Genomic DNA, 20,202 nt, shown 5'->3' with positions numbered 1-20,202 from the left:
GTCTTATAGTCCAAAAAATACTGTGATTCACACATGAGAATAAAGCGGGCTTTACACGCAACGACATCGCTAACGAGATGTCGTTGGGGTCACGGAATTCGTGACGCACATCCGACCTTGTTAGCTGCATTGCTGCATGTGAAACGTACGAACGACCACTAACAATCAAAAATATTCACCTAAGCGTTGATCATTGACATGTCGTTCAAATCCCAAATATCGTTGCTGGTGCAGGACGCAGGTTGTTCGTCGTTCCTGAGGCAGCACACATCGCTACGTGTGACGCCCCAGGAACGACGAACAACACCGTACCTGCGTACTCCGGCAATGAGGTGGGCGTGACTTTCCTGCGGCTGCTCTCCGCCCCTCCGCTTCAATTGGACGCCTGCCGTGTGACATCGCTGTGACGCCGCACGAACCGCCCCCTTAGAAAAGAGGCAGTTCGCCGGCCACAGCGATGTCGCTAGGCAGGTAAGTATGTGTGACGGGGACTAATGATATTGTGCACAATTTGCCTGTGACGCACAAACAACGGAGGCGGGTGCAATCGGCAGCAACATCGCTAGGGATGTCGCTGTGTGTAAAGTGGCCTTAAGTCTCTAAGGCAGATCAGATTACATCAAACAAAAGACAAGATCAAGTTTCTTCTCTTGATCCCTCTGGAGTTTGCAAGAAAAAAATCAACAATTATAGAAAAAAGAAATGCTTAATAGTAATATGAAGTGAAAATAACACTCCAATATTTTTGTTTCCACACAGAGTTTAATGTTAAGCGCACAGGTGAATGTTAATGCTGGATCAATCGGTGTGATCATCGGTGAAAAGTAAGATCATGTGATTTTTAGCAGTAAAGCAAAACTAAACATGTCATGTGAAAAAAGCAACACAGAAAAAATACATGGCCAATATTTTAGCACCACAAGACCCCTATCACCTCCTGAAACTTATTTTTTCCCTTAGTAGAGTTTATCATGACCAAGATATTGATGGCCTCTCTTTAATGGGTTGGTCTGATATTGCGTGTCAGGCACACATCACTCCTCAGCCTCCCTCCAGCTTCCTGGCGCAGGCACTCCTGCTAACAGTTCAAGCCTGCAGCATGACAATGTCATTGGTTTGAGCTGTCAATCGAGCAGATGTGCCTGCCATCAAGCGGTAACCCAAGAGGCTGACGAGTGGTGTGCTCACTGATGGTGGGGCATGAAGTTTTGCCTCTGCAGAATTGGAGGAGAATAGTAGCACTTAAGATGGCGGGGAATTAACTCTCGACTTCAGTGATCCCTACCAGTGCAATGCTTACAAACTAAACAGAAAAGAGCTTATAAGAACGGCGCATGTTCAGCCACTACTGCTACACTGCTATCAATACTCAATTGGTGAGATCATGAGGCCCATAATGATCAATTATATTCAGGTCCCAAAGCCGGCAGGGTATTGAGCTGGACTACCAGAGCTCTGTACAATGTGTACGTCATTCTCAGTTACTGTGTCTCAGCTTCTATTCACTTAAAAGGTATTTGTCACCAGGTTTTTGACAGCTAATCTTAATTCAAAGACAGATCCCCTTTCCAGTGTATACAGGGAGAAGCCAGTCAGTGGTGTGGATGGAGTTATGCTAAAAACAGAGAACACAAGATGACACATAGCTGGAATCGCGGTCTCTGCACAGACATCATGCGGCACTCAGATTCCATAATGTACTAGGTCCGTCATCTCCCTGATTTTGATGTGGCCTCGCAGGACAAGACCGCATCTTTTCCTGCTGTGGATTTACAGCGGATTTTCCCGCGGATTTTCCGCGGATTTGCTGCAGAAAATATGTCTAACATTTCTGCAGTCATTCTCCAGCAAAACCTATGGGTATAAAAAATGCTGTGCGCACACTACGTTTTTTTTATACCTGCGGATTTACCCTCAGAATTTCTGCTGCGGAACTAATGTGCATGTCACTTCATTTCTGCAGGTATCTGCAGTTTTTGCAATAGATAACTGTAAAAAAAACACAGGGACCAACCCACGCAAAAACCGCGGCAAAACCATGGCAAATCGCAGCAAAAACGCGGGTGCGGTTTTACCCCGGTTTTTACCGCGGGTGCAGTATTCTGCCATAGGGGGTGGATTTTTATTAAGAAAAGTCCATTTTCTAGTGCGCACATACCCTAGGCCCAGTGCCCACACTGTGTAGTTTTGACGCGTATTTTCAGAAATCTGCAGCAAAATCTGCATGTCCCTTGTGAAGCCAACAAAGTCTGTGAGAATTCAGAAGTGCTGTGCCCACGTTGTTTATCTTTCCCTTGCGTATTTGGTGCAGATTTGGTGCAGAAAGAAAGAAATCTGCACCAAATACGCAAGGGAAAAATACTCAACGTGGGCACAGCACTTCTGAATTTTGCTGGCTTCACAATGGACATGCAGATTTTGCTGAAGATTTCTGAAAATCTGCATCAAAATCCGCGTCAAAATACAGAGCGTGGGCACAGAGCCTAAATTTTACCACTCTCGGAAAGTCACAAACAAGATTTTATTTTCAAAAATTTCTGAACTTTTTTCACCACTTCAATAAAACAAGAACTATACATGTTTGATATCTACGTTATTGTACTGGCCTGGAGAATCATACTGCCAGGTCAAATTTATGCTAAAATGAACGCTGTAAATAAAAAAAAATATTGATTGCAGAATTTCACTTTTTTTTTTTGCTATTTCACCACACTTGTCATTTTTTTGCTGCTTACCCATTACATCATATGATAAAATGGATGGGGTCATTAAAGGCAAAAAAAGAGCCCTCAAATTGCTATATCAATGGAAGCAGAAAAAAGTTATGTCTCTTGGTATAAGGGGGAGGAAAAACAATAGCACAAAAAAAAAAAATCACCCAGTTCTTAAGGGGTTAAGGTGTTAAACAGGCACTGAATCTGTCTTATGATATATGCACAATATATATGTGACTATACTAGAATGTATACTTTTCTCTCTTTCCAGCATTGCTGCTAGTAATGTACAAGTGACTACTGTGATTCCAGGATGTGGCTGCCTTACTACAGTAAGTATACAAGCTTCTTCCCATCCCATGGGTGATTGTTTATGTGGTGGTTTTATTTTTCCTTGCAAGTCTCTACAGCTGATGAATGGGAAAATCAGAAGGGATTCTGTCAGCACAGGATGACTGTTCCATCATGGCGGGGCCAAACATTTAACTACACCTTCCCACCTGCTTGTTTTCCCTCTATCTCCACCCTCTTCTGTGATGGACATCTCCGGTTTCACAGAACCAGAGAAGGGCGGGGAACAATGGAAAACAAGCAGGTGGGTAGGTGAATTTAAATGCTTATCCACACTATGATGCCCCAAGTGCCTGTGTGGCTTGAACAGTCATTCTGTGCTGATAGATTCCCTTTAAGCCAGGTTCCCATGATCATGATTAGCAGCATTGTGAAAGCAGCGTATTTCCACACAGTGGATGTACTTGTGCCACGCCTGCAGCAGTCGAACTGCTCGGATCCGGGGTTGCTGTGGCTCAAGGGTCTGTGGGCCCGGTGGCTTGCGGCCACTCAAATGTAAAGGGGGTATTTACTGGGGATGAATGTTCATGATGCCACCTGCGGGTTACAGTAAAGTGGAGTACCGCCGCTGCCGAAGGGAGTACCGGGGCAGATGGTGTTGGGCAGCCAGGTGTCAGTCCCTCCGCAGGTAGGCAAGGCCCCGGACAGTGGGGATTTGGTAAATGGGTGGCTTGGCCTTGGAAAGCAGGGTGCAGGGGTCAGATTACTCACTGCGGTAGTCGTGGTGCTGGATTAGGTGGAATAAGGAGACACTCACACAGATGGTAAACCAAAGTCTCTAGGCACTGCAGTCTCTACGGGGGGAGCCCGTCCAGGTCCCGCTCCCACCAGTGTCACTTGGTAAGTTCGTAGCCCTGCCTCCGTGCATAAATTGATTGACTGTTGTGGCCCCTCGGCTTGAAGCTTTCGGGGCCCGCTACCCGTGTGCATGGCAGCTGTGCTCTTGGTGGCTTGCACTTGGGATTTCAGTAAGTTGTTTAGTTTGGAGAACCCTATCCCCACGTTGTGCTGATGCCTTCATTCACTGAGCTCTTGGGGAAAGTTTATCCTCCACAGGTGAATTATCAGGTTACGTGAAGCTACTCCCTGATCTAGGGTCCAGTACCCCGCCGTGCTCAGTACCAGTCAAGTTACTGGACTTCTGGCGCCGACCGTTCTCCAGAACTAGGCTGTTACACCCTCTCCAATACCCTGCGACCAGGTTTCCGACTCCTGCAGTCCCAGACCACCATCTGTAACCCAACTTGTCACCTCCCTGGTAGCTCCAACTCCCTAGCTCCTCACCTTTTGTGGGCTAACTCTCAACTTTTCTAGAGCTTCTGCTCCCAGCTGCTCACTCTTTGGGGGCTCTCACTATTCTGACTAAATCCCTCTCACCAGTTTGCCTGACCCCTAGGTGGAAGGCCCTGCTCCAACCTGACCAACCCACTGGTTTGTCTGCACAGGTCTGGTGTGAGGTGTGGTTGGGATTTGTAGTTCGGGTGTTAGTGACACTGTTGATGGAAACCTGGAACCATGGGGGGTAAGCCCTGCACCCTGGGGGACAGGATGCAGTTCCCTGTAGCACCCTGATGCAGTCAGGGTTGCTACATTCTTCTTTTCTTCGCAGAGTAAACTGACATGCAGAGCAGCTTCCCGAGCCGCAGCATGTCAACTTATGGTTGAGGAGATGCGAGTGTTCTCAGCAGAGCCCTGAACCCTGATTGTGTGCATAGGCCGCTGCGTTCTCCCGTGGAGAACACTCACATCTCCATAGGAGGGCTGACACTGCGTCCAGGACAGTATCTCCGGACGGTGGGAAAAGGCCTGAAGACTGTAAGCACAGAATGACTGTTCAAACGAAGCAAAGCCACCTGACTAAGCTCCATTTGTATCTCCACTACCTTCCTTAATTTATAGTTCTAGCTTTACAGGAGCCAGGGAAGTGAAATAGTGCTGCAGCCCATCAGCGGACACTGGGGTGGGTCACCTGATAGTAAACTAATGGCAGAAGTAAGAGAAGAGTCTGGCATTGTGAGAGGACCTTTGTTCCCTTAGGTGCTAATTTCCAGCCAGAGATGGCTACCTAGGGAATGTTCATACTAATCAATTATGTTCTAAAATAACGACATAAGCCTTCCTATTACATCCCCTATGCGGGTCCTGATGTGATCCGGTGACTACTGGGGCATGACAACATCATTTCTAGTAGTAATGACTATTTCATTTTTTTTTTTTTATTTTGTTTAGAAGCTAAATGTCCTTTAATATACCGTAATTTATTTCAATATAGAAAAATATGAAACTTCACAAATCACTTTATTAGGTAATTTGTCTTCATTCCAGTAAATATTGCATGAAAGCGGCTTTCAAAGCCATTGGGGAAACAGTCTATTTGCTGAACATACACATGTGGAGTATACTTGATGGCATGAGAGTGTTCTGGGGCATCAGATTGCTCTTGTGAGAAGGATACAAGAGGTGACTAGTGAAGGGCGAGCAGTATCATTCTCGAGCACTCATTATTGGAGTCGAGCAAGTCACACGCTCTGACGGGCTCAACTTGAGTAACGAGCATTATGGAAAGTCAATGATTGGGCAGTTCAGCTCTCCACCTCCATAAAGCCAGCCATGTACAGAGCATTTCCGGGGGAAGGGAGGGCAGGGTGTTGTTTTTGGGAGGTCACACTATATCCAAAAATGTTTTAACCCCCAGTGAAAGCCATTCAGAGACTGCAAATGGCTCTCCCTGGGGTGTCTGCTCACAACATACAGTTACGGGAGTCGGCGCTTTGTATCCATTATTTCACGGACGACACATCCAAGCAATCCTCGATTAATTACTTAGCAGTGCCGAGCATGTTTGCACATCACTAGTGGTGACCCTTTCACTGCCATCATCTGAACTCTAAATAAGTTTGGAGAAAAACAAGCTTTGAAAAACACTTTCTTGCAATTTTTTTACAGAAATAAAGTGATATGCAAAAGTTTCATGGACAAAAATATATTTATTTATTTATCTTTGTTTAGTTACTCTTTAAAAATAAGCAAAAAGTCGGGAACGTTCTGAAAAAAATGAAAAACTCTTATTCCTTGAATTCCCCTCCTCATGTCATGCCCAGTAGTCACTGGATTGCTACAGAAAAAACGTGGCCTCAGGGCTCACATGCATGGTGGAAAGATAATGGGTGTGATAGGCAAACAATGCTTATTTCATTCATTTACAAAAATACTCTATTCTTGGCCTAATATTAAAAAGCCCTGAAAATCCCTTTGCCCCTTTACCTTCTCTGCTGGCCATGAGTAGCCTGATCATTCGTGTTTGAAAAGTTGTCTCATGTAAAAGTTGATCTTAATGGAAGCATTTTACTCTACCTGCACATCTATTGAGACCCTGTACACAGTAATATCATTTTAGGTAGACAGAATTTTTAGGGATCCTCGTCATGCCCAATATTCAGCCCTTGAGTTATGCAACGAGTAACGTCAGGCTCTGTTCCCATATTTAGGCCCCAATTCATTAAAGTGTTTACGACAGAATTCTGGTGTAAAAGCCTCTTAATAATGCGCGATAATGTTGCACAACTTCCTAACTGTGCAAAAATGTTTCACTTTTGGCATTTACATGCCAGTCTACAGCAATATTGGGCATAGCATGGTTGGAACTGGGCATTGCTGCCCTTGCCCATCAAATTCATGAAAAGTGATACCACTTTAGTGCCTAGAGTACATTTCTGGCGGAGGTACAATGCTAGCTGAGAGAAGCTTCTAATTCATTAAGTGGTGTGCACCTACTAAATAATTAGGCCCATCATACCCCAGCTGCCCCATTCATTAAGGCTGGCATGTGCAACGCCAGTGTTAATGAATTGGCCCTTTACAGTATACTGTTGTAACAAACCTTCTTTTTATTTTTTTGCTTACAATTAGAAAGAGGAGGTTTAAATATAATATTATTAAGCATCAAAAATATAGTTGAAAAAAATGAATGGTATCTTGCTCAACACCTTTCTAGTTCTTTTTCTTTTAATTCCCAGGTATTGCAAAACTTGGCTTCTGTTATTACCAATAGTGCTGGGACCCTACAAGCTGCGCTAAACGGTGAGTATGATAGTTTTTGCTAATGAGATAATATAGATTAAGGAATTTCTGAAGTGTTTGTGACTAGTCAAATATATATAGTGCAACAAGTAGTGATGAATTAGCACTAAAATGATCTGGTGCTTATTACTTGAATCGAGCAGGTCAGGTGCTGGGATGGGCGTAATTCGAGTAATAAGTATAACAGAAGTCAATGGGGAGCGTGAGTATTTTCCCAGAAGACCCCGAAGAGGGCTGGGGAGCAGGAAAATCACTGAATTTGAAAGGGAAAAGCATGTAGAAGACACCTGGACGCATCTGAGTCTCAGGTTGTCGCTGGGAACTAAATAAAGAATTTTAAAAAAAATATGTGGGGTCCTCCCCATTGATGCTAACCTGCCATGGTAAAGCAGACAGATGGGCGCTGGTATTATTAGACTGGGAAGGTCCATGGTTATTTGGCCTTTTCCAGCCTAAAAATACCAGCCTGCAGCTGTTGCAGAATTGGTGCCTAAATGGTATTTTTAGCCTTGTTTAACCTACTAAATAAAAAAAACGATGTGGGGTCTACCCTATTTTTAATAATTAGTCAATGTAAGGCAGACAGCTCTAGGCTGGTATGATCAGGCTGGGAAGGTCCATGGTTATTGGGCCCTTCCCAGCTTAAAAATATCAGCCTGCAGCTGCCTCAGAATTCGCCTCAGAGCCATGAAACATGAGGGGCGGGGACTCAAGAATGGTTCTCGAGCACCTCCAATACTCAGCAGCGGAAAGAGCATTCCCAAGCACCCTGATGATTGATCAATTATCAAGCAGTCGCGTGCACGCGCACTCATCACTAGTAATGTCATATGAAACATCCTTCTTAGTATAAAATACACATTGACGCTCCTTAGCTGCCCATAGCTATCATGTGTAAAGACTAGAAACAACTCCCAAGATAATAGTGGTCATGTGATTTACTCATGTTCTCTTACTTAGTCTTGCATGGACCATGCTAACTGCTGACAATACTAGGTAGGTCTCCAGGTCACTTATCTTGCAGGATTCATGTACTGACAGCAGTTTTGCAGGGTTCATGTAATAAAAAAACCTTATGATCATAATAATAATACCTCTATATTTGATATAATAAACCTTACTGTGGCTAATTCATTAACATGTTATTTATTGCAGTTCATTTTCAAGTAGTTGCACCAATCCCAGCAGTTCTTGGATCATCAGGAAGTACAGGAGTCTGTACACCTAACGCTGTAAGTTCTAAATTCTCTATACCTATAATTCAAGTTTAAAGCTATAATTTCAACTATGTGTTTCGTAAAAACACATGCTAATAAACAGAATAACCTAAACATATTGTGAACCTACACTAGAAGATTCGGGAAATGTATTATAGAACAGTTGAGAGACATCAGAATGAGCAGTAGCAGAAATTAGATCACTTTTAGTAATACTGTACATATTTCAACTTTAGGAAACTGATCTAAATGTTGGTTAGTTGACATAAAGCGGAAATTAATTTGCAGGGATTTCCTAAAAAGTCCAGTCCAATTAATAGATCTTGTAAGAAAAGTAAGTTCCACAATTGGATGTGTTAAAAAATGTCCCTGTGCTGAGATAATCCTTTAAATGTGCCCCTGCTATGTCCTGTGTAATAGCTGTGTCTGGACATGTGGACGATTTCCGGCTGATGACGCACACTTCCCAGTAGGTATCAGACATGATGTACTGTTCACAGGTGCACGATTGCCGGCTGATCACACACACTTCCCAGTAGGTATCAGACATGATGTAGTGTTCACAGGTGCACGATTGCCGGCTGATCACACACACTTCCCAGTAGGTATCAGACATGATGTACTGTTCACAGGTGCACGATTGCCGGCTGATCACACACACTTCCCAGTAGGTATCAGACATGATGTACTGTTCACAGGTGCACGATTGCTGGCTGATCACACACACTTCCCAGTAGATATCAGACATGATGTACTGTTCACAGGTGCACAATTGCCGGCTGATCACACACACTTCCCAGTAGGTATCAGACATGATGTACTGTTCACAGGTGCACGATTGCCGGCTGATCACACACACTTCCCAGTAGGTATCAGAAATGATGTACTGTTCACAGGTGCACGACTGCCGGTTGATCATGCACACTTCCCAGTAGGCAATAGCACTCCTCACCCCAACAAGAAGGAAAAACAGCTAAAGCTGGCCATATACAAAACTGCAGTCTGCCAGCTATTTCCAACAACTCCACCATAAGCCTGCAGGGATCAACATGAGCTTCAACTCCACTTTTAAAACAGAAAAGATGGATTATGGCAGCTCACGACATACTTGCTTAATGCGTAAAATCTGCTGGTTTGACAATAACCACACACATTTTGTAATCTTATTATCTGCTTTTTGTTTTTACAGGGTTACTGCAGTTGTCTATTTTAGGACTAATCTGTCAAGACCAACATACAAGGATAACCCAGCTCAATAGATTCCAAATGTCATTTCAATCACTTTCCAAACTGTCCTACTTCTTTCATGCTTGCATACGACATTACTAAGTAACTAATCATAAGGCTTGTACACGCTGCTTATCAATCTATTCTACAAATCTTTAATAAACTACTGCAAAGCATATAACCGTGTCCAATGTTTTTTCTCTTCCAAGAAAAAAAAAACAAATACATGTGACAAAATTCTATGCAGGTCTATTCAAAAGAGTTAAAGGGAATCTGTCACCATTTTTTTTACCTAATCTGAGAGCAGCATAATGTAGAGATAAAGCCTCTGATTCCAATGTATTCCAAGTACACTGAAATTGAACCTTTGATCGTTAGATTGCTTGTGCTATATACACAAGTACAACATCAATTCTGCGTAGAGTAAAAATCATTTTCTCCTTTGAAGCCTGGCCACAGGCAGGGTATCAAAGAGCTCCCTAATGACAGGCACAAATGTCTTCAACAAACTCTCGGCTATCATAGCAACCCACAATCATGTCCCATTGGTGCAATGTTAATGCCGCTGTCAGAGTTTAACAGCGGTATTTAAAAAAATTGACATTAGTAAATGCTGCTTTGTGACACTCCACAGTTGTTAGAGCCATTCATTACTTGCCTATTATGGTCCCTGTGAGCCAACTCCATACAACCGCAACGACTTGTGCCATAGATGCAAGCCGGATGTCGGTAAGGGGTTAAATAAAGGTCTCTGATTCTAAATTATGCTGCTCTCAGATGGGGGACCAAAAACCTGGATTCCCTTTAACAGTAAATAACAATTGAAAATATAGATAAAGAACATTCAACTGCTTCCAAAAGAAACATATTTATGCATTACTGAGGAAGTTAATACAACATACATACAACAAAGATTTCCTAATTTTTTAGTAAATCTTGTATATTAAGTGCTCAAGTAGTTGTTCAATATAATAATAATTATAAAACAAGAGCACCAAATTGTAGAGCGGTTCCGCTTTACTTGTTCATACACATAGCAGCTGATGAACACTTAAGTCCTCGCTTATAGCGTTTGCTGCAGATAAGTCGCCTTCAGTACCCAGCAACACGCACTATATTAGCGGCCATCATTCATAAGAGTCTCAATCTTTACTATGCAAATGGCTTCTTCAGAGAGGGGGAGGACGGGAACTCTAGTGCCACCTATTGGAAGTAGCCATCCTACACATCAATAATGATCGATCCCTAACCCCTTAATGACCAGGCCATATTTTAGATACCTGACCCTTTATGAGGTTATAACTCTGGAACGCTTCAATCGATCTCAGTGATTCTGAGTTTGTTTTTTCCGTGATACATTGTACTTTATATTAGTGGAAAAATTAGGTCAATATTTTTGTGTTTTTGTGAAAATACCGTAATAGAATTGGTTACAATTTAGACAATTTTGCAATTTACAAACTTTAAATTTGCATATTCTTAAATCAGTTTGTCATGCCATACAAACTAATACATTATATTTCCCATATGTCTACTTTACATCTGCATCATTTTTTAAACGTCATTTTATTTTGTTAGGATGTTAGAAGGGTTAACATTTTAGCAGCAATTTCTCATTTTTTTTCAAAAAATGTACATAATTTGTTTCTTTAGGGACCTATTCAGATTTAAATGGAATTTGTTTAAAGGGCCTAAATAATGAAAACTACAAAAAAGTGATACCATTTCAGAACCACACCCCTCAAATACTTCACTACTGATGTCAGGAAATTTGTTAACCCTTCAGGTACTACACAGGAATTAATGTAAAGTACAATGAAAAATTCAAAAATAATAATGTTTACTCTAAAATGTTACTTTAGCCCCAATGTATTCACTTTTACATAGGATAGCATGAGAAAATGGTCACCAGAATTTGTCACCCACTTTCTTCTGAGCGTGGTAACACCCCTCACATGGTCAGAAGGTGTTATTGGTTTACATGGCCAGGCTCGGAAGAGAAAGAGCAATGTTTGAAAATTTGGAGACAAATTTGGCTGAAATAGATTGGGTGAACCATGTCATATTTGTGGGGCCCCTGATGTGATTAAACAGCAGAAAACCCCCACAAGTGTCCCCATTTTGGAATCTACACACCTCAAGACTTTATCCAGGTGTATTGTGAGCGTTTTGAACTCAGGGGTACTTCACAGAATTTTATAACATTAGGTTGCCATATTGAAAATATTATTTTTTTCACACAAATGTTGCTTCAGCCCCAAATTTCTCACATTTGCAAGAGGCAGAAACTAAAAGTAAACCCCAAAGTTTGCTACCCACTTTCTTATGAGCGGGCGAGCCACTGAAAAAATGACATGAAGTCAAGTATAAATCTAGATAAAAAAATTATGTTATTAGAAAAAGTAGATAAAAGGAGAGTACATGGTGAACTTACAGCAGGGAAAGGCGGCATATTACACTAATGGGTTGTGAGGGGCTCACAAAACATGTTATGACATTAAGATGGTATACAACAGTGTAAATACAATACATGTTCAGCAAAGAGGTATTAGTTTAATGAAATATGCTAGTGGATTAGTAATAGTGTAAAATGCTGCACGTTGTGAAGCAGTCACAGCTGTAATGAATGTATTATAATAATAGTAGAATATAAGGATCAGTGTTCAATGAGTAATAAGGTAGAGAAATTTACAGTAGGAAGAACAACACTGATCAAGATAGGTACAAGGAGCAGGCTGTGGATAATAAAGTGACAGTGCAGGCAGATAGAAATGGTAATCTGCCGAGAGATACCTGATGGCAGGAGGAGCCTGTGACACCCACCGGATGGGCAAGATGTACTGCCAGGACACAGGAAGTGAAGCAGAAATGCAGAAAGGTATAAAAACAACATAAAACTTCCAAGAAAATGATTCTTAAACATTTATAGCAAAACCAGTAACTGGCTCAGGTTAGTGGACAACCACTTCAATTATTAGCTTCACAGCAGAAGGCAAAATAAGATCAACCCAGAGGAAGGGACTGTAGTGTTGATGAGTTGGTTCTACTGATGGGCGAACTCACAGATACCTGGGATCGGCGGGTCCAACTAGGTTTAAAAAATAAAAACTCGGTTCGGACCTGGAATTGATCCCAGATATTTTATCAGATGCAGTCCCCATACAAATCTATGGGGACCCAAATCAGGAGCTTAAAAATGGTGGATTGGGGGATTGGAACAGGTACGTTATACTTACCGAGACTCCCGCACGGCTCTAACACTACTATCGGGCACCAATCATTAACTTCATACATATGCACTGCTTCCTCTGCTCACCAGCAGTCCCCATGTCTGGTTTCTTGCACAACCTGTGTGACAGCCTGTCTCATTGCTTTCAATCAAAGAAGGGCACATCTCTATTGCTGTAAAAATAAATAAAAAATTGGCATAGCATCCCCCTGTATTATGAGACCCAGCAAAGATAAAGCATATGGATACAGGCTGCAGCCCCCAGCCATGTGCTTATCTTGGCTGCATATCAAAATAAGAGGGACCACATGCGGATTTTTAAAATTTATTAAACTAACTCATAATGGGAGTCTATAGGCAAAGGATCCATTAGTAAAGCATCTATTCACCTAGCAGTTAACAAACTCGTTTCCCATAGACTACCATTTTGCTTGAATGGATCCGTTGCTCATAGACTCCAATTCTGCTTGAATGGATCCATTGTCAATAAATGCTAGATAGATTAGGATAGGCTAGGAATAGACAGAAAGAATAGATAAATAAATTAATAGATAGATATATAGAGATATATAGCTTGTACAGCTATTTAGAATAATTTAAAAAATATTTAAGATATATAAATGACGTGAGGTCCCCCAATGAAAACTGGGAGGGGTCTCACATCATTTTTTAATCTAAAATTAATTTTAAATTCTGCTAAAAAGCTGTGCAAGATATCTAGCTATATCTCTATCTATCTATGTATTCTATTTATGTATTCTACCTGTTCTATCATTTCTTTCTTTCTATTCTATATCTCTATCTAGCTATCTCTATAAAATGATAGATCAATTGATTATAATGATAATGGATCAATGAATGGAGTGGTTTAAAAAGTGATCAGTTTGTTAAAGGTCCGTTGTTAGACATCCGTCATATTCGTTACAAACGGATCATTACAGAATTTGTGAACCCAGTCTAAGCCTTGTTGGGGCTCTGTCGACACCTGGACTGACAGAAAGATATAGGGAAAACCATATGAAGAAGGGAATGACATTCCCTGGTATCAGACCTCCCCATAATTCCATAAAAATCCAGGCACAAGAACAGGACTTAAATCCTCCATATAAAGTACACTGATGTTCACCGATATCAGCGAGCTTGGTCAACAGTCAAATGTATATGGAAGCCTCTCCACTCTCCCTGACACATGATGTAGGGAGAGATAAGGATTTGGCATGTCTGATGTTTTTTGAGCTCCGTGAGATAAGCAGCAGAATGAGAATTCCTGTGTATGGAGGAGTTGGGGAGATAACTGTCGGTCACATGATGGTTCAGCAGTTATTTACGGTGCACGGAGATCCGAATTCAGAGAACCGGTAGAGTTGTCACAGAGAAAACAGTGATTTTATCAAAACTGCAGCATGCAGCCAAGTATGTTTCATACTTTCAAGGTTGAAGGTAGACTTATGTCCATGAAGTTTAACTTATAGCCTGAAAGGTTGATCCAGAGAAAGGCAAAAACTCCACGGGGCAGACATTAATAGTACCATAACAGGGAAACAATTCCTACCTGTCTTCACATATAGCAAGCAGACTTGCTCCCTTGATCATCGCCTCATCCCAGAACCCATAATATTGTATATTTCAAGTAAGGCATTCAGGCCTTTCTTGACTTCTAGTGGTGAATCAACCATTATAACAAGTGACAATGAGTTCCATAGTCTCACTGCTCTTACAGTAAAGAACCTGCGTCTGTGAATATGACTAAACCGTCTTTCCTCTAGACACAGAGGATGCTTCTTTGTCCCTGTTGCAGGTCTAGGTGTAAAATGATCACTAAAAAGATCTTTGTACTGTCCCTCATATACAGTGAAGGAAATAATTATTTGATCCCTTGCTGATTTTGTAAGTTTGCCCACTGACAAAGACATGAACAGTCTATAATTTTAAGGGTAGGTTAATTTTAACAGAGATAGATAGAATATCAAAAATAAAATCCAGAAAATCGCATTGTATAAATTATATAACTGTATTTGCATTTTGCAGAGAGAAATAAGTATATGATCCCCTACCAACCATTAAGAGTTCTGGCTCCTACAGACCACTTAGACGCTCCTAATCAACTCGTTACATGCATTAAAAATTGTTACCTGTATAAAAGACTCCTGTCCACAGACTCAATTAATCAGTCAGACTAACCTCTACAACATGAGAAGACCAAAGATCCTTCTAAAGGTACCGTCACACTTAGCGACGCTCCAGCGATCCCACCAGCAATCTGACCTGGCAGAGATCGCTGGAGAGTTGCTACATGGTCGCTGGTGAGCTGTCAATCAGGCAGATCTCCATAGCGATCAGAGATCAGCCACCGGCCACCAATGACCCGTGTAATGACGCCGTGCTTCGTAACTATGGTACACATCGGGTTACAAAGCAAAGCGTTTTGCTTATAGTTACCCAATGTGTACCTTGGCTACATGTGCAGGGAGCAGGGAGCCGGCTTCTAGAAGCTGCGGATGCTGGTAACCAAGGTAAATATTGGGTAACCAAGCAAAACCTTTGCTTGGTTACCCGATGTGTACCTTGGTTACCAGCGTCCGCAGAAGCCAGCTCCCTGCTCCCTGCACATTCAGATTGTTGCTCTCTTGCTGTCAAACACAGCGATGTGTGCTTCACAGCGGGAGAGCAACGACCAAAAACTGGTCCAGGACATTCAGCAATGACCGGCGACCTCACAGCAGGGGCCAGGTTGTTGCTGGATGTCAGACACAGCGATATCGCTAGCAAGATCGCTGTAGCATCAAAGAAACCATGACTCAGCAGCGATGTCGCTAGCGATGTCACTTAGTGAGATATGGCCTTAAGGATGTCAGGGACAACATCATAGACCAGCACAGACTGGAATGGGCTACACAACCATAGGTAAGATGCTGGGTGAGGAGAAGACAACTGTTTGTGTAATAGTAAAAAAAAAGGAAGAAATACAAAATAAGTGTCAATCGACATCAATCAGGGGCACCATGCAAAATCTCACCTCGTGGGGTATCCAGGATCATGAGGAAGGTGAGAGATCAGCCTAAAACTACACAGGGGAACTTGTTAATGATCTCAAGGTAGCTGGGACCACTGTCACTAAGAAAACCATTGGTAACACACTACACCGTAATGGCATAAAATACTGCATTGCCCGCAAAGTCCCACTGCTTAAGAAGGCATATGTGCAGGTGTGGCGCCCTGGACTAGCCAGGTCGTCACAGGTAACACACGCACACCCCCACCCCCACTAGACAGTAACATTAGCCAAACACAAAACCCTTGTTGCCTCCCTCCAGGGTCTGATGTCCACACCAGGTGGGGCGGAGCCAAGCGGTTGGCCCCATCCACCGAGGAGTTCACACGCCTGGAGGCGGGAAAAGTGGCAGTTAGAAGTTGGAGTTGAGTGGAGGAGGTTGAAGTGAGAGGACAGTGTCTGGGTTTGTGGCCCAGGCACTGACAACAAGGTTGGCAGATGGTGGTGGCCGTCTGCAGGAGTGGTGAATCAATGCGGAACCGTAGGACCGGGGTCGGGCGGTGGCCCGCCGGTACCGACCAGGGAGCAAAGTGAAACCAGCACACACAGGCAGGGCCATCGGACCCCGACTAGGCTTGGAGTCGCCGTCAACAGTCAAATCCTAGTGTGACAGGAACCCCAGGGGTTTCCTAACAGCCAAAGACCCGTTAGAAGGCAACCGTCCGCACCATGAGGGTAAACAGCTACCGCCTAAGGCTAGAGACCCAAGGGCCAGCGCCTGCGGGCAAACGGGCTCCTCCGGCATCCATACACCGGGGAGCGGACTACCGTTGGGGACCCATTGTAGTCAAACAGTACACAAAGGTGCAGGGAAAGACAGCCGCCATCACCTGTCCGGTGAAAGACACAGCAGCCGGCTGCGGGACCCGTCCATCCAGCCGTTTGGTTTACCGAGGACTTGTGCCTCTCTTACTGAGTGAGTACACCCGTGCCATCCAGCACCGTGCCGCGCTGTCCCTGCACCTCACCAACCCTGCCTCCCCGTCACACCACCGGGCCCCGGGACCACCAACCCCTACCCACGGAGGGGGAAAACAACATCCCAGCTGCTCCCTACCATCGCTCCCGGGATCCCCGTCACCAGCAGCGGTGGTGCCCATCTTCACCACAAACCGTGGGTGGCATCAAGGACTAAATCCTCCCAAAACCAACCACCCTTTTCACTCACGAGCGAGGAGAGCCGCTCGAGTCCCCGGATCCAGCCCACCGCTCGAGCCACCGAGCAGCAGCCGCAGCAGCGCCGGACCCGAGCGTTAGCGAGCGCGCCGGCGGCATCCTCCCTGCCCGCGACACAGGCCCATCTGAAGCTGGCCAGCGAACACCTGGATGATTCTGAGAGTGATTGGGAGAAGGTGCTATAGTCAGATGAGAGAAAAATTGAGTTCTTTGGTCTTAACTCAACTCACCGTGTTTGGAGGAATAGAAATGCTGCCTATGACCCAAAGAACACCGTCCCCACTGTCAAGCATGGAGGTGGAAACATTATGTTTTGTTTCTCTGCTAAGGGCCCCAGACTACTATACTGCATCAATGGGATAATGTATGGATCCATGTACCGTAAAATACTGAGTGACAACCTCCTTCCCTCTGCCAGGACATTAATAATGGTTCATGGCTGGGTCTTCCAGCCCAACAATATATGAAATAACATGACACTTCTAATATTTAGAGACTTTGTGCTCTGGTAGGGACCAAATCCATATATCCAGAATGAGAAGAACCAGGCACTCCAAAGTGGATGAAAGGAAGAACAATTTTTATTCAAAGTGGTAAGACAGTTCAAATGCGGCAGACGTCTTGGTCGATACAGTGACCTTCATCAGTGGAACTGTGAAATATGTAAGCATATACAAACAAAAAAGAAACAATCAACAAAGCTGTCCGACCTAACAGTGATTATGTACAAATATACAAATATCTAGCCTACCAAGAAAAGGAAATAACAGTATATCATTTGAAATGCTTGTATAAGAGAATCAAAGTGTAATGTGTGAGATATCACACAAAATATCACAATCAAAAGAACAAGAAAAAATGGAAGGGAAGAGGAGGAGGGAAAAGGGGTAGGAATAACGGGATGGAAAAAGACTGAGTACGTGATATAGATGAGAATAAAGTTGACTTCTTACCTGGCTATATGTGCAGAAACCGGAAAATCAAAAAGAAGAAATTCTGGTGCAAACACACAATAGTAAAGAAATAAGAAACCCAAGAAATATAATGTAATGTGAAAAGAAACAAGGGGGAAAAAAAGAATATGCTATTCTTACCGAAGTTGCATAGAAGTGGTAGATTATAAGGCAAGAAAAGACTCAAATATGAGAATACTGTGAAACTGTATGGAAAACAAGGGGAAAGAAAATGGAATAGATCTGAATATGCAAACAAGGACAAGAACAAAGAAGAAAATGACATAAAAAAGATGAAATAAAATCAGGAAATGAAATGAAATTGAAAAAATGTGTAAGACCTGGGGTGAGGAGGTAAGTGTCCGTCGGTCCTCACTTAAAGGAGGTATGCATAGAAGGAGCTGCCTAAAGGCAAACACAAAAGGAAGCATAAAAAAAAACTTGATAAATGCATAATCAGGATAAAAGGAAGGAAAAAGAAAAATAAATGCTACCTTTTAGAGATGTCAGGCACTAGATGACAATACACGACATCTGTAGCTAGTGTGCGGGGTGTAAAACACTATAGGGATTGTATAATGGACCACTCGCAATATCCTTTGCTTGTCTACTTGCTAGTGAATGACAAAAAAATATATAAGATAAACAAGTGAGTAATACTGTTAAAATAAAGATAATAGGAACTATCTAAATGAGATGGTTGAAGAAGCCTTACCTAGGTTACATCGGTGAATGAATGCTAAGTAAATGAATGGACACTGTTCTCCATAATATTAACCCAGTGCTAACATACATATCTCTTCACTTATTTTCTCCATTCATTCTCGCACGCATGCGCAATACATATACTTCATGTAATGACACTTTTTACGTCATCTACCTACTTATACCCGGACGTTTTCCTCACTGGGTTTCCCATACGCGAGCGGTAGATCCCACATGATTCTCCAGAGGCGGTATTCTCATCGTAGGTAAGGTCATTCATTAGCGTTTGCTTATTTGCCACCACATGATTTTTATTTATTCCACTAGGAAGTACATTCCCTAGACCGGGTTAATATTACGGAGAACAGTGTCCATTCATTTACTCAGCATTCATCCCCCGATGTAACCTAGGTAAGGCTTCTTCAACCACCGCATTTAGATAGTTCTTACTATCTTTATTTTACCAGTTGTTTATCTTATATATTTTTTTGACGTTCACTAGCAAGTACACAAGCAAAGGATATTGCGAGTGGTCCATTATACAATCCCTATAGTGTTTTAGAACCCAGACACTCCACCCTTAATGTGCTTATAACTAGAGATGAGCGAACCGGCCGTGGTTCGGCTCGAGTTCGGTTCGCCGAACGGAGGTCCCGTTCGAGTTCGGCGAACCGGTTCGGCGAACCACTCGAACCCCATAGAAAACAATGGCAGGCAATCACAGACACATAAAAACACCTAGAAAACACCCTCAAAGGTGTCCAAAAGGTGACAACAACTCACAACACAACACAAACACATAAGAAAGTGACAAGGACATATACTCATGCGAAAACAAAAGAGCTGGACAAGGAAAAAGAGGAGAAGACACAGATATATGAGTATATGCAAGGAAACATCGATGCCATTACTGTGCAACTTGATCCCTGCTCATTTTAGGCTTCCAATCTGGATAAATTGCCTGAGCTCGCCACGTACGCCTTGGGGATCTTGTCATGTCCTGCAGCCAGTGTTCTCTCGGAACCTGCCTTCAGTGCTGCTGGGGGTCTGCTGGCAGATAAGCACACGCGTCTGTCCACTGACAATGCGGACATGGCTCTCAGAGGACTTTTCTTCCCCTGGGTCAGCCAGGGGAGGCGAAAGGCACGCGTATTTTTGAGAGTGCTTCATGCAAAGCATCTGTTTCATTTTGAAAAGGGGCATCAACTGATGCCAGTCAAGTGGAGTGCGTGTGGCCCAATTAGTGGCAACGAGGGAGACTGTGTTTGGAGTCCCCTCGCTGTGTTTCTAAAAGAACCAAGATGAACAAGTCATGGCTCTCAGAGGACTTTTCTTCCCCTGGGTCAGCCAGGGGAGGCGAAAGGCACGCGTATTTTTGAGAGTGCTTCATGCAAAGCATCTTTTTCATTTTGAAAACGGGCATCAACTGATGCCAGTCAAGTGGGGTGTGTGTGGCCCAATTAGTGGCAATGAGGGAGACTGTGGTTGGAGTCCCCTC

At 43.1% G+C, this 20,202-nt stretch overlaps 1 protein-coding gene and 1 long non-coding RNA gene across 2 annotated transcripts in view; one reads left to right on the top strand and one right to left on the bottom strand.

Annotated features, from left to right (window-relative positions):
* LOC142310068 (uncharacterized) overlaps positions 1 to 9,758 on the top strand; it is a 41,461-nt gene extending 31,703 nt beyond the window's left edge. Inside the window, exons 12-16 of the mRNA XM_075347537.1 lie at positions 760 to 824; positions 2,986 to 3,046; positions 7,082 to 7,145; positions 8,301 to 8,377; positions 9,552 to 9,758. Coding sequence (XP_075203652.1) covers positions 760 to 824; positions 2,986 to 3,046; positions 7,082 to 7,145; positions 8,301 to 8,377; positions 9,552 to 9,575 — 291 coding nt within the window. The 3' untranslated portion in view covers positions 9,576 to 9,758. The remainder of the gene's footprint in view (positions 1 to 759; positions 825 to 2,985; positions 3,047 to 7,081; positions 7,146 to 8,300; positions 8,378 to 9,551) is intronic.
* A 7,878-nt stretch (positions 9,759 to 17,636) lies between these two features.
* Positions 17,637 to 18,385, bottom strand: LOC142310067 (uncharacterized). The gene is made up of 4 exons (XR_012754077.1): positions 18,341 to 18,385; positions 18,141 to 18,205; positions 18,000 to 18,042; positions 17,637 to 17,698 (listed from the first exon to the last, which is right to left on the bottom strand). It is a non-coding gene; the product is annotated as an uncharacterized LOC142310067 (long non-coding RNA).
* Between the last annotated feature and the right edge of the window lie 1,817 nt (positions 18,386 to 20,202).

The sequence above is a fragment of the Anomaloglossus baeobatrachus genome, chromosome 5 (genome assembly GCF_048569485.1).
Source record: "Anomaloglossus baeobatrachus isolate aAnoBae1 chromosome 5, aAnoBae1.hap1, whole genome shotgun sequence".
NCBI classification, from domain to species: Eukaryota; Metazoa; Chordata; class Amphibia; order Anura; family Aromobatidae; genus Anomaloglossus; species Anomaloglossus baeobatrachus.
Note: the sequence above shows the minus strand (reverse complement) of the source record. Positions and strands in the feature narration are given on the sequence as shown.